This window comes from Podarcis filfolensis, assembly GCF_964270895.1.
Source record: "Podarcis filfolensis genome assembly, chromosome: 13".
NCBI classification, from domain to species: Eukaryota; Metazoa; Chordata; class Lepidosauria; order Squamata; family Lacertidae; genus Podarcis; species Podarcis filfolensis.
The window spans coordinates 20911589-20926888 of NC_139615.1; the positions used below are offsets into that span (position 1 = coordinate 20911589).

Below are 15300 nucleotides of genomic sequence, written 5' to 3' on the forward strand. Positions count from 1 at the left end.
TCCAAGAGTATTGCCAAGCTATGAACCTGCTCCTTTAGATGGAGTGCAAATTAACCCAGGACAAGCAGTGAGCCATGGGAAATTAGGAGTGTGCAACCCTGCCCCCCACTCTACAAATCCTGAATTAAGAAATGGAATGAGGCAGCTGAGCAGAAGTGGGTTCTTGTCAAACATCTCAAACTGACACAGGGACCTCTGAAGCACTTGGGGGCATTTTCTTTTTCAGAAAAACCTTTCTAGTTCAGGTTTATCTTAATTCAATTTGGTTATATACAGTCCAGCTGAAGAATAACTGGTGAAAACTAAACCAATTAACAGAAGTCAAATTATTGGGCATAGGGGAGAGAAAAATGGGGAATAAAAATTCAAATAACAAACACATCGTTGTATAATATGTTTAATTTATAGAAAGCATAAAGGATTCAGTAAGTAAAAGAGAACATCCTTCACAAACTGTATAAAGTGCAACAAAAGCAGATAAGCAGATAATAGTTGGAGATTTATGCTCAGGAGGCAGTGACCCCAATGATTTCAGCATCAAATCAAACTGATGGGTTTTCTTTTGCCAACAAAATACTCATGTCAAAACAGCTTTGTGCTTCATTTCTGTGACTCTTCATACTAAATGTGCAGAACACAAGTCTGGACGTGCCCCCCACATCCAAGCTTGTTTTTCTGACATTTGTTTTTTTTCCTTCTTCCTAGCTGTTCATGTCTTATTCTTTTGCAACTTTGTAGGTATCATTAGGCTAGGAAGCAACCATCAATGATATGAGTTCTGAATTCACAGGCAAAATCAAACCACACGAGCAAATAGCAAGCCATGAGCAATAGCAAGCTATGGCTTCAGAGAATGCTTTGTTCCCCAGAGTATAAATAATATAAATAATGTAAATAAATAAATAAAAATAATTATTATTGATAGTAAAAATCCTGAGTAAAACCACTGGCAGAGATCACACTTAATACTAATTCATAACTGTTAACTACAGTTTCTAAAACCTTGCAACCAGCATGATTATCCTCATCTTTCACCAGCTCCAGTCCTGCTTATTTTGGCCATTTGGTATTAACATGTTCCCCAATGGAAAAAGGCATGTACTGCCCAAGGGCAACATGGGGCTCTTTGAAATCCCTATTGCACAAAGCTCTGATGCCTGCCATTCCTTTCCGCACTCCACCCAGCGAAAGATTAGTTGCTTCCATCTAGATTTGAATAATGCAACTGTAGTTTTTAAGGAAGGAGCTTTCCTGTGCTTTTGTAGATTCCAAGTGATTTTTTTTCCAGCCAAGGAGAATTGCACAACAGTGAAATGTGTAGAAGGCTTAATATGTATGTACAAATATTCTACTGCATATACAGAAAGAAACGTACAAACATACACTCCGTTTTGATGAGCAAAGGGCATATTTCCTTCCTTCTTTCTTTCTTTCTTTCTTTCTTTCTTTCTTTCTTTCTTTCTTTCTTTCTTTCTTTAGTTTTTCTTCCTCATAAGCTGCTCCCTGTTGTTCAGCTGAGGCCTGAACACAATAATATAACATTTAGGGGAAAAGATGCAACCCAGCAGTCCAGCACCAGAGGCTAAGATAGAGAAGATCTCCACAGCAACCATGTATTTTCCCTTGGTGCTCAGGTAGGATGGAATAAAGGATAGCCAAACACTGCAGAAGACCAACATGCTGAAACTGATAAACTTGGCTTCATTGAAACTGTCAGGTAATTTCCTGGCCAGGAAAGCGACAATGAAACTAATAATTGCCAGGATGCCCATATAGCTCAGAACAACATAAAACATCACCACAGACCCCTCATTGCATTCTAGTATAATTTCTTTAGCCACTGAGTAACTGTCAACATCTGGAAATGGGGGAAAGGTTGCTAGCCACACAATACAGATCCCTGCCTGGACAAAGGAGCAGCAAAGGACAATGGTGTTGGCCAATCCCTTCCCCACCCATCTCCTCATCCTGGATCCAGGTTTGGTGGCAATGAAAGCCAGAACCACAGTGATGGTTTTTGCCAATACACAAGAAACAGCCACTGAGAAGATGATGCCAAAAGTGGTTTGTCGGAGGAGACATGTCACCTTCTCAGGCTGGCCCAGGAAGAGCAGTGCACAAAGGAAGCAGAGCAGGAGAGAAATGAGGAGAGTGTAGGTGAGGTTCCTGTTGTTTGCAATGACTATGGGAGTGTCATGGTGCTTCACAAATGTACCCAGCACCAGAGCTGTGATCAGAGAAAATGAAAGCGAAAAGCAGACTAAACTGATACCCAAAGGTTCTTCATAAGACAAGAAGCTTATATCCTTGGGAATACATGCATCTTGGTTCTTGCTTGGATAGTCTTTGTCTGAGCATTTATCACAGTCACTCATATCTGGGGAAAAAGAAAGTTACAGTCCTCAGTTCACACACATTCCATCAATCACATCAGTTATATATTATATATTAATATCATATACAGACCTTATTCTTTTATTATTATTTAGCATTACCTGAAGGTAAAATCAAAATTCTTTGATTTTCCAAAAGAAGTTTATATGCTTTTAATCAAATGTAGACTTATGAAGCTTATTGTTGTGCAGTCACAAAGATAATAGCAGATTTGAATTCCTAACACCCAAAAACTTATTTTTATTGAAGATATTTGCTAAAACTAAGTTTCATTCCCTAAGTTGACATGCCATCATGTGCTAAGCCAGGTATGATCAGAAAGGCATGCTAAATTTATCACGTTTGCGAAAGAGCAATGGTAACTGGTTACATAATTAAGTCAGAGAGCTCTCAAAGGAAAAAATGAGGCACTGACCTGCCTAATATATAGGCAGACCCTAAATATATAGGGTGCATCAAGACTGCCATTATTTGGGTGTGGGATTAAATCACATATGTGCAAATTCACATTCTGCCATTGAAGTGGATTTGGAACTCTCGCACAGGAAGCCCCCATCTCAAAAAGCATGAACTTTTTAAAATATGGAAAGTGATTGGGAAGTACGCTACAAAGTTTGAAATTACATTGGTGTGATGCAAGCTTTTCTAATATTGCCATAAACTAAGCAGAATGAGTACACAATAAACAGCTGCTTCTGTTTTTTCTATAACAAATGGCATGTAAACATTGAGCAAACAAATTAGGATTAAGGTTTAATAAAGAGATTGCTTGGAAGTAACATCAGTGGGTAACACCTGGTTCCCTTGAAAGCAAGTGGACCAGTTAGTCATAACTTAATTTATCCCATTCCTTTTATGGGAAACTCAATGGAAGTACTGCATCTGGATCCAAATTTCTGCATACTTCTCTTACCTTCCTGGTTTGAAATCTTTCCCTCTGGGCATGGGATGCAATCATAGCAGCAAAATGGTTCTCCTTCCTTCACTTTCTTCCTTGATCCTGCGTGACAACTCTCAGTACAGACAGAAAGAGGCCGAACCTAATCAGTAAATGAAGGAGAAACATGATATTCATGAGAATAATGCATTTGGAATTAGTCAGGTTCTGGAGACCTTCCTTATGTTGCTAAATTGTCACAGCATTTCAGTAAGCTGTAGATCAGCTCTGCAGAGAGTAATTCATCATCGTCTGTATTAAAACAATGAATACAAAGGAGGTATTATACATATTTTACCAGATTGCACGATATTATATCCCTTTGGGATGAAAATTGTGCACAATTTTATCCTGGACAAATACATGAATTATTTTGTAAGTTTCCTGATTCTCCAGTGAACATTATCTTAGACATCAAAGCATAGAACAATTGCTCATTGAAAAATGAATCTCTTTTGAATTAGCTAACAATGAGACTCCACCTGATTAAACCATCCATGCCATGTTATGGCATCTTCATGAAGGGTGAAGGCTTGGTCTGGAGGAGCCTCAGGATCCATCCTCCCAATTTTTACCCTATGAAAGGACTGGTTGGAGGAAATAACCCAGTTGATCACATCCAAGGTAGATATTACCTCCCCGTTCTGATTGAAGGACACTGTGTCTCCAGCACTGTTGTTAAATGAGACACCTCTCAGAAAATGATGGAGCTAGATTGAAAAGAGAGAAGGCAAGCATTTAGAAGATGGTGGATCTGAATATTTCAAAGAGAGCTCTAGTGCAAAGAGTGTAGCCCCGCTGCCTGCAACATACATGTAGCCTATTTGCGGTTGCGCTTTGAGATCCCCAAGCCCTCCCCCTGAAAATAACTTCACACTGACTCGTAATTTTAGTTTAAGTTATTGGGCAAAATTTAGGCCACAACTTTATTGATTACAGTAAAGTGAGCGGTGTTGGCTTAGGCATTGGCAACAGAGTATCACTGACTCCTGCCTCTCTGTCTGGAAGTCTGAAAGGGTAAACACCAAACGAGGGAGCAACATCGATGAAGACCAACCAAAGTTCACCCCGGGGTTCCTGTGGTCCTGGCATGGCCCTAGCCCCTCAAGCGGATGAGATCTAGGACCCGCAGATTCCTTTACCAGAATACCCTTATTCATGGAGGGGCAGGTGATGGCTGCTTCAATAACCAATGCCTAACCACCAACCTTACAAAGTTGTGAGGATTGCATGGGGGTAGGCGAAAACGAAGTGGCTACATCCAATCTGCCAAATGGAAAAGAATTCCTACCCAGCCACTGCTTCAAAGCAGGCGACCCAATCCAAAGCAAGGCCAAAGCAGCAGCACCTAAAATTAGGGAGGGCACGTGTTCGGCAGCGCGATGCAAGTTCCCCCAGTTACACTGCGCTGCCACTTTTATAGTACCCAGGAATCATGCCAACCACCACGATTGGCCCAAACAGCCTGGCACGACCCTGGGGCCCAATGGTTAAGGCTTGGGCCACGCCTGGCAACAACTCTCCCAGTGGGGGTGCCTTAGGGGCCGGTATGCAATCAGGACCCTCATTAAGGAGGATCCCATTTCACATATGGCCTGCAGTGTTTCCTATACTACACTCCCCATTAGCCCTGCTAAGGTGTAGGCTAAGGGGTGTGTGTGTGTGTTTGGTGTATGTATGTATGGGGTCGGGGAGGGAATCCTATTTGTTTGACAAGCTTCAGGTGGAGAGGGAAGTGTTAATTCCTCCCAGCATCATATTTTAGTGAAAGAGATCATAATTGAGAATTGAGGGTAATAGTGAGAGTGAGAAAAGAAATGGATGGGTGTGTGAATAGGTACATAAAGTAGAAAATAAACGTCTTTCTGTGCGTCTGTGCTTGGTCAATGTATGTATGTAGAGTACAATGTGAAATGTGTACTGTCCCATCAAGCAAACTTGGACAGTTATGAAGTACAAGACTGAAGGAAGATGCAATCACCCTTTACGATCCAGATTTTGCAAACATGGTTGCTACAAAAATCAGCTGAATTGCTGGCATATACACTGTTAATAAACAACAAGGAGTAGTGTGCTAAATTTGAAAGACCCCCAGATCAAGTTTCTGTGTTTTCCATACTGTAACAGAATTATGTAAGTATATATCTGGAAAGTATTATTAAAATTTAGTTTTCAGACAGTGAAGAAAGCAGGATGGTAGCTTGCATGACGGGTAATCCTGTTAGGATATTTCCGTTCCACCTTAAAAGGGAGCAGGATGTTTGTGTCACAGCCTGCGTATTTCCTGTTCACAGGATGTTTATGTTTGTCTGTTGCTTTCGTTTTCTGCTGTTTTGCCTGAGCAGTCGGAGCAGACGGTCATGTTTTCTTTGTTCTGACCAACGCTGAAATAAACTGTAAATATGCTCTCATGCTTGTGCAACTTTTGCTGTGTGAATTCTGCTGTTAGAGTGTGCTCTAAGCCAGAGGCTTAGTGTCGCTAAATTGCTGATACTGCGTGACTACGGGAGGTCGATGGATCGTCCGGCACCGAGCTTGGGGGCTCAGATGGACTCTATCTCCCTGGCAGTATCCCAACAAATCCATCCTTTCTAGCTGCCAGGAAGAACAGGGAGGAGGACAAAATGGTTAGTAGTTAGACAAATTGAACACCTAGTATATATTCCATGCAACATATGGATTTCTTGCCCCTTACCTGCCAAAACGGCTGCTTCTGAAGCTTCTGTCTCCCTCTGCTCACCATTTGTGAGTGTTTGTGTATTGCTAAGGACATGGTATGTAAAGCATGGGCCATGGCAAAGACAGCATTGTAGATACTGTATCTTAGACCTTGCACTGTCATTTCAAAGAGAGATGCAGGAAGGTTCTCTAAATTCTCCATTCCTGTGCAGATATCCCCCACCACTTCATCCAGAATGCGATGGGGAAATACACAGACAAACACATTTTGCCAGAAATCCCAGATGAAATCATCACCATCTGCATTGAAGGGGTTTCTGCCCTCAACGTATTGATGAAATCCTGGTAGATCATTGGAGTGAATTCTGAAGGTTATGGCACCATTGAATATTGTTGCATCCCAATTCCGCTGAAAGGCCACGGAAATAAACTCCACTTGGGCTGTTGATATCCATACTTTACCTTTTATGTTTGTTTTTGTGCTCCCAAGAATTGATAGATATGGAAGCCATCTCAAAAATATAGTGGTCGAAGCTTCTCCATAGGCCACCACAACATTGGCTTTGCTACCCATCACTATATCATATATTTTAGCCCCCTGTTGCATCAGGGTGTATCCTGCAGTGAGAAAACTTGGGGATTCTTTCCAGAAAGGCAAAACAAATACCTCTGTTTGAAAAAAGTGGGAGCACCTTTTGTATAAATCTTTCTCCATTGTCATTGTCAACCACAGCTACCCCTATCCACGTCCACCTGAAATGCAGAAGCAAAGAAAGCATCCCTGAAAACTGGTGGGTTTCTGGGGGGGCCATCTGGTAGAAAGTTAGTCCTGGGATTTTAGCATTCATCACCGGAGTGGGGCCATATATGAGCTAAAGAGATAGTTGTTTGGAGAGAGAGAGAGACAGACAGACAGACAGACAGACAGACAGAGAGAGATAGAAACACCCTCCATTAATATAGCAGTTTTATGCAAAGTCAAATGCACTTGGTATTTGCATTTGGGCATCCATATAAATAATGCACTCTTCAAAGCAGCAAACATTTTATTTCTCAACTGTACTACCTGAGTGACTAATGATGAAATTGCAGATCCAGGGGAGTTTATTCTGGTCAATACTGAAGTGGAGAGCTAAGGGATAAAGGCACTATCTCCATTCACACAAGGATCTCAATCTGCATCAGCCACCACCCAAATTTTCTTTAAAGCTTATCACAGCATTGTTAATTGCCTGATGGGCAGTGCTTCCAATTCCTCTCTGATAAAACCATCTTAATTAGCTTTTGAACTTTATGGTGTTGCTTCAATGGAAGCCAGGCTCTGCTTTATAAAGTGGGTCCCCAGCCTATGCATACAGATTGTCAGTTCATAGTTGGCATGAATGCGCCCCAAAAAGTTTTAAATGGTGCCTTATTAATTAAGAATGCTTTCCATGAACAATATAGAAAGTAAAAAGAATCAACAACTAGGTGAATTAGAAACAGTAAGTGGGGTGTCCATGTGATTCTTTCCAATGCACCCATTCCTGTTTCCAAACAGCGTAATACAAGCTAGAAAAAAACAAAAAATATGAAAGCACTATTAAATTTTCATACTCCTCTCAGAAGCAGGCATAGGTGTCCTACCTGTGGAATCTTATAAATATCCAAGATAGTTGCGACATGAAGGGAGATCTGGGAGTCGAGACTACCAATGACAGCTGTCAGATTATTCTGTGTATCACATATATAGTTGGGGAGAAATTTCTCCAGTGTAGATAAAAGTAGCATTGTGGCATAATATGTCTTAATTGCATTGACATAGCTGTCATAGATATGGAAGCCCAAGGTGAGATTTGGTAAGATGTGAGGGTTTTCATTGATCTCTTTGACTGCAAATGCCAAGGCCAGGATATGCTGGTAACCCTTTGGCACCACGCTGGAACAACAATTGCATTATTGATCGCAATTCCACAATTTCAATGATTAATAATAACAATATTAATAAATTTCTTATACCCCGCCCATATGGCTGGGCCTCCCCAGCCACTCTAGGTAGCTTCCAACAGTATATTCAAAACACAATAAAACATCAAACATTAAAAAATTACCTAATGAAATTCATATCTCGCTATTCCTTCCAAATGAGCTGAGGGGAGAGACATTTTAGCATGTTTGGTAGAAATGTAGAAAAGCCAAAAGATATTGGACCCAAATATATACTTTGATATAGAGAATTTTGAAGATTGATTTTGAATTGAAATGAGAACGTTTGCTGTTGGAACTTATCAATACATAGTTAGAAAAGGACTTCTATTAAAATATATGATTATCGTTGCAAGACTTTTATTTATTTATTTTTTTAAATGATATTTATTAAAATTTCAAAAGAAATTACAAAAGTAATAAAGAAATAGAAAAAAGAAAACAAAAGATACAAAATACAGAAAAAATAAAAACAGTTAAAAATAAATCCATCTTTCCATGCCTTGCCTTTCATTTACTTGTTTCCCTGACCTCCTCACACCTCCCTTTTTTGTATTCCAGTTCGAATGGTTAATTCAGCAAATCCTTTCCCTCTTTGTTTTTTATCTTAATTCTTTATCTTAACATATTATAACTTTATATTTTCATCTATTAACAATCCATTTTTACATACTCCTTTTTAACATTATTGCTAAAACCGCTTCATTTCATTCCGACATCATTTTAGCATTCCTTAATTTTACAATGTTTCTGTAGATAATCTTTAAATTTCTTCCAATCTTCTTCCACCGACTCTTCTCCCTGGTCTTGGATTCTGCCAGTCATTTCCGCCAATTCCATATAGTCTATCACTTTCATCTGCCATTCTTCCAAGGTGGGTAGATCTTGTGTCTTCCAGTACTTTGCTATGAGTATTCTTGCTGCTGTTGTAGCGTACATAAAAAAAAGTTCTATCCTTCTTTAACACCAATTGGCCGACCATGCCCAGAAGAAAGGCCTCTGGTTTCTTTAAAAAGGTATATTTAAATACCTTTTTCATTTCATTATATATCATCTCCCAGAAAGCCTTAATCCTTGGGCACGTCCACCAAAGGTGAAAGAATGTGCCTTCATTATCTTTACATTTCCAACATTTATTATCGGGCAAATGGTAGATTTTTGCAAGCTTGCCTGGTGTCATGTACCACCTGTATATCATTTTCATAATATTCTCTCTTAAGGCATTACATGCCGTAAATTTCATACCTGTGGTCCACAACTGTTCCCAGTCAGCAAACATAATGTTATGTCCAACATCTTGTGCCCATTTAATCATAGCAGATTTAACTGTTTCATCCTGAGTATTCCATTTCAACAGCAAGTTATACATTCTTGATAGTATCTTAGTTTTGGGGGTCTAACAGTTCTGTTTCCAATTTTGATTTTTCCACCTGGAAGCCAATTTTTTTGTCCAGATTGTAAGCCTCCCTTATTTGATACTAATGAAGCCAGTCTCGCACTTTATCTTTTAGTTTCTCAAAACTCTGCAATTTCAATTTGTCTCCTTCTTGTTCCAAAATCTCCCAATATTTCGGCCATTTGGCCTCCATATTGAGCTTTTTCTGAGCCTTTGCTTCCATCGGTGACAACCACCTTGGGGTTTTGTTTTCAAGTAAGTCTTTACATTGCAAGACTTTTATATGTAGAAAGATGAAGGACCCACCATTACCAACAATGGAAGAATGCCTGGTAAAGCTAACATGTTTCATCAGAGAAAAGTCATTGTTAATATTTGTTAAAGATTGGAAACTTGTCATGGACTTTTTGCATGAGAAAGAAAAAGAAATAATGATATTACTAAACTACACCAACTTCAGAACACACCATATGCTATACTTTCCCAGTGAGATTCCTTTTTAAAGAAACATTGTCAATATGAACAGAAAAAATGAGCTATTCCATTCAAACAGTGCAGACATTAAATTCAATACAGTCATACCTCGGGTGACAGCCACTTCAGGTTGTATTTTTTTGGGTTACACACCCGCTGAAACCTGGAAGTACCAGAATGGGTTACTTTTGGCTTTCGGGGTCGCGCATGTGCAGAAGTGCTAAATCGCGCTTTGCGTATGCACAGAAGCACCGAATCGCAACCCATGAGTGCACAGACGTGCTGCTGCGGGTCACGAACGCTGCCAGTTGCGAACGTGCATCCCGCACGGATCACGTTTGCAACCTGAGCATCCACTGTACATTCTTTTACTACAGTACAGCGCTTACCACCAATCATCTTGAAAGAAACCTTTAATTGAGAGATGTAGAAGGAAGAGTTCCTTGAGGTTTTCTCCCTTGTATGTAGATATAAAACTTTGAGACTACAATCCCACAGACTGTTCCAAGGGAATAAGCTACCTGTCTCCAAAAAACCCACTTTACTGCATTTTCTTTCCCTTCTGCTTTTTGCTTAATGGCCATGATGCTTTTAATTTTATTACAGTTATCTCATTTAGACATTATGTCTTCTGAGGCAGTCTTTAGCTTAAGTTGGCTTCAAGAAAACACACACCATATGCTGTACTTTCTCGGTGAGATTCCTTTTAAAGAATGTTTGTCAAAATGGACAGAATAAAGGAGCTATTTCATACCTTTAATCTAGTCATAATATTTAAACTATACATTTAATGCAGTACATTCCTACTACATTTACTGCACTACATCATTTGTCACCAGGCATGTTGAAATGACCTTTAACTGAAACAGAGATGTAGAAGGAAGATAAAAGAAGCAGGATAGCTGTGTGAAAATGATGATGGTACCAGTCATAAGTCACAAGAATTCTACCACACAGCTTAAGCAATATAAATATCAGGCAGCACAATCTTCTGCTGGGTCAACAGAAGAAGATTATTCCTGGGTTACGAGAGCAAATTCCATGACTTGATTTAAGTAAGGGAGCTACATATTTTTGCTTGGAAGCCTCATTCGCAAGGAACAGAATTCAATATGGTACAGTGGTTAGGGCATTGGACTAGAACTAGGGTAAGAACCAGATTCAAACCCTCGCTCAGTCTTCAAACCATGTGATGACCCGTCTTTCATAGGCCCTATTAAAACCATACATTTATAGTGTTATGGTAGCACTTTAAAGAGTCATGGCTTCCACAAAGAATCCTGGAAGCTGCTGTTTGTTAAGGGCAGTGAGAGAAATTTCATAGTCAATTCCTCTTTTCAAAGAACTCTGAAAATTGTAGCTGTTAGGGAAACTGCTCTCAGGAGTGTCTATGAAAACTGCTGAAACAAAAAATGAGAGTTGTCAGAATGGAAATAGAAAGGGGGACACAAGATGAGTAAAAAACAAAGAGGAACTTGGGATAACAGAGGAAAAAATGAGAGAAAGAATCAAAAGGAAGAGGACAAAGATGGTGTAGTTAAATAAACAAATGCATTTTAAAAACAACAACGCATCTTGCATTTCCTGTGGAGATTCCCTTGATTATTTTAACTGCTACTGCAGCCTGCGTGAAGATTAACACAATCCTTGCTCATGTCTACTGAGAGATATCCCTTTCAACTCAATGGAACTACAAAATGGAAATAAAAACAGACATAATACAAGTTCTTACGCAAACTCTTCTGACAATGCAGGTGGGGGTTCTTCAGTGAAACTTGCTGAACTGAAAATAAAGGCTCCGAGAGAAGAAATGCCACCAATGATGAAATCTCCCGGCTGATGATACTTGTGAAGTGGGTGGTGTAGATACTGAACCCTGCATTTAACGGTGTGGGCCTCCTGTGCCATGTGAGGAAACAGAGCCAGCAGCAAGAGCACTGAAACTACCATCCTCTATGGAATGGTAAATCTTCAATCTAAACACAGATTCCTCCGTTGTTTGCTGTAGTACAATCATGAGAGTCTCTGTGATGAGAACTTCTTGCCTTAATGACAGTTCACTCTGTTCACAGCCCTGAGCTTCAGGGTCAATCGCGCAAAGAATCAGAGATCACAACAGATGGTTGTTCTTGGTCCCCAGCCCCTCTGTCTCTAAATGGTGGCAGACATATTTGTAATATTCTTCAATGTCTTTGCTATTTGTTTTGTTCATGGCAACTGAAATTCCACAGTGGGCTGAATGAGCACTAAAATTAATGCTTTTCAGAATTAATAAATCGGGAAATCACCTGTTCAGATGTGGGGATTTCCTCTGGGAATTGCTGAAGAAAACATGTTTGTCACATTGGAATGGAAATATATCTGTTTTGCACAGTTAGATGGCAAGAGACTATTGTGATTGGAATGACCTACAACATGAATCAAATTGGATGTTTTCCATGATCTTAGCCAAAAGGCTGTGAAGGAAATACTGAATAGTTATAATTGACTGTAATAAGAAGATTGAGTGACTGACACTGGAGAGAATTGTGTACCACAAGTAGAGCAAAAAGCAACTTTTTTCTTGAAAGGATTGATCTTCCTGAAAAAATCTTATTGCCTGCCGATAACGTGGTACTAACAATAGAAGAGCCAACTGCAAGTGTGAAAGAAGTATTAGAGGAGATAGAACAGTTTGGGCAAGTGGCAGGTTTTAAATTGAATAAAAAGAAAACTAAAATGATATTTAAAAATATGAAACAGGACCTGGTGGAAATGTTGCAGCAACAAACTGGTATAGAAGTAGTTAAAAGTGTTAAATATTTGGGAATTTGGTTAACTTCAAAAACGATTGATCTATTCCAAAATAATTATACACCGGTGTGGAGTGGTATTAAAAGAGACTTAGAAATATGGGGAAGGATGAAATTGACATTTTGGGGAAGTATTTCAGCTATTAAAATGAATGTGCTACCAAAGATGTGGTTTTTGTTTCAGACAATTCCAATAATTAAAGGAGCAACAATTTTTAAAGAATGGCAAAAAACAATTTCAAGATATATCTGGCAGGGAAAGAAGCCAAGAATACAGTATAAGTTGTTAACAGATGTTAAAGAAAGAGGAGGCTTCGCTCTGCCAGATCTGAAATTGTATTATGAAGCATCTTGCCTCTGTTGGTTAAAGGAATGGATGTTATTAGAAAATACAGATCTGTTAGATTTGGAAGGTTATGACAATAGATTTGGTTGGCATGCATATTTATGGTATAATAAAACAAAAGTCCATAAAGGATTTGGAAGCCACATATTTCGAAGATCTTTAATAGAAATATGGGATAGGTATAAAAACCTATTGGAATGTAAAACACCGCATTGGTTATCTCCATTAGAAGCAATGAGTGTTAAAAAGATCAATATGTGTGGGAAATGGATAAATTATGGGAAATTAATACAAAAAGAAGGAAGTAAATGGAAGATGAAACCATATGAGTAAATTAAAGAATATGTGAATGATTTGCTGCATTACCGTCAGGTCAATGAAATGTTTAAACAGGATTTTAAAGAAAAAGGATTTGATGAAAATAAATCAAAGTTTAAAGTAGAGATACTAAGTAATAATTGTAAAATTTTGTCTAAAATGTATAAATTGCTGCTTGTATGGCATTTGAAGGATGAGGAGGTAAAGTTAGTTATGATTCATTGGGCTAAAGATTTTGGGTATAATATACAGCTGAGTGATTGGGGAAAACTATGGAAAGAAGGTTTAAAGTTTACTGCATGCAATGCCTTAAAAGAAAATGTGATGAAAATGATGTATAGATGGTATATTACACCGTTAAATTAGCTAAAATGTATAAAGGTAGTAATAAATGTTGGAAATGTAAAGAAAAAGAAGGAACATTTTATCACATGTGGTGGGAATGTAAGAAGGTGAAAAGCTTCTGGGAAATGATATATAATGAGATGAAAAAAATGTTGAAATATATATTTATAAAGAAACCAGAAGCATTTTTACTGGGCATTGTAGGAAGCAACATAAATAGAAAAGAGTGTAAGCTGTTTTTATATGCAACGACGGCAGCAAGAATATTATTGGCACAAAAATGGAAGCAAGAAGAATTACTGACGAAAGAAGAATGGAGGATGAAATTAATGGATTATGCAGAACTAGACAAACTAACATGAAGGATTCGAAATCTGCGGGACCAGAGATTCACAGAAGACTGGTCTAAATTTATAGACTATTTGAAAAGTAATTGTGATGATCAAATTACGTTTGTAGGTTTGCAAGAAGTTTTGTGAGGTGAATGATTGGAACTATTGCAAAAACGAATAAAGGGGAGGATGGTTAGTTAAGATAATTGAAGGCAATATGAATTTAAGAAATGCATAAGAAGTGATAAAAACGGTGGATCATCAGAGGTGCTGATGGAAGTCCAAAAAAGATTGTATAAGTGGTGAAGTTTTGTGGTATGTATTATAATTTATACGTTAAAATTAATAATTTTTTTTAAAGAAAAAATGTTATTGCCAACATAATGTATAGAAAGAAAAGTTGCTTCTGTATCTTTTTGTAAGCTCTGCCCCAGTTTTTTAAACATACAAACTGAGATATTTTTGCTACTTTTCATGCCACAATAACTCAAAGTTTTCAACGTGACCCTTTTGTGCTGTCACCCATCCCTTTGCGATGATAGAAACACCCCTGTGGGAAGGAATTTCCACAACTTACTTGAAATCAACTGGATACAAGATGAACTATTCACTAAGATTGTTAATTAAATTGATATTTTATACATCAATGGAAAACTGATTTTTTCATTAGGCAATTTCTAAGAACTCGGGAGATGCTGCTATGATGCATTGTGTATTGTAGCTAAGTGATTCCAATCCATATACAGCCATAGATAGTGTATCAAGTGAAGTTGGTACAAGCCATTCCTAGCCACTGAGGTCATTTGGCCCTCTCATGATTAAGACATATCGAAGAGTATTCCCAAGATATGAACCTGCTCCTTTAGATGGAGTCCAAATTAATCCAGGACAAGCAGTGGGCCTGTCTTCTGGATAGAGTAACCAGCTATACATAGAACACCTATCTTCCCAAGATTCAGTTTATTGCCCCTTATCGAGTTCTCAACAGGCTTGGGACACTGGCCCAGACAATCCTGAGTTAATGAGCCAACAAGGCAGGTGTTTATGCTCCAAATGCAGCCCACAGATCATGAATGAAAGCCTGCAAGGTGTTAAAATAAGGGAGTGGCTGTATCAAAGTCCCATGGGACATTAGGAATTTGTGTGCAACCCCGCCCCCCACCTTACAGATCCTGAATTAAGAAATGGAATGAGGCAGCTGAGCAGAAGTGGGTTCTTGCCAAACATCTCAAACTGACACAGGGACCTCTGAAGCACTTGGGGGCATTTTCTTTTTTTTTAAGGAAAACCTTTCTAGTTCAGGTTTATCTTAATTCAATTCG

At 38.7% G+C, this 15300-nt stretch overlaps 1 protein-coding gene across 1 annotated transcript; it reads right to left on the reverse strand.

The window, feature by feature from the left end:
* Positions 1-1462: 1462 nt before the first annotated feature.
* On the reverse strand, positions 1463-6584 carry LOC310747364 (vomeronasal type-2 receptor 26-like; the record flags this gene model as incomplete). The annotated part of the gene is made up of 4 exons (XM_083581727.1): positions 1463-2377; positions 3308-3434; positions 3814-4041; positions 6027-6584. The coding sequence occupies 4 exons, from the start codon at positions 6582-6584 to the stop codon at positions 1476-1478; spliced, it is 1815 nt and encodes a 604-aa protein (XP_083437853.1). The 3' UTR covers positions 1463-1475.
* Positions 6585-15300: the final 8716 nt, after the last annotated feature.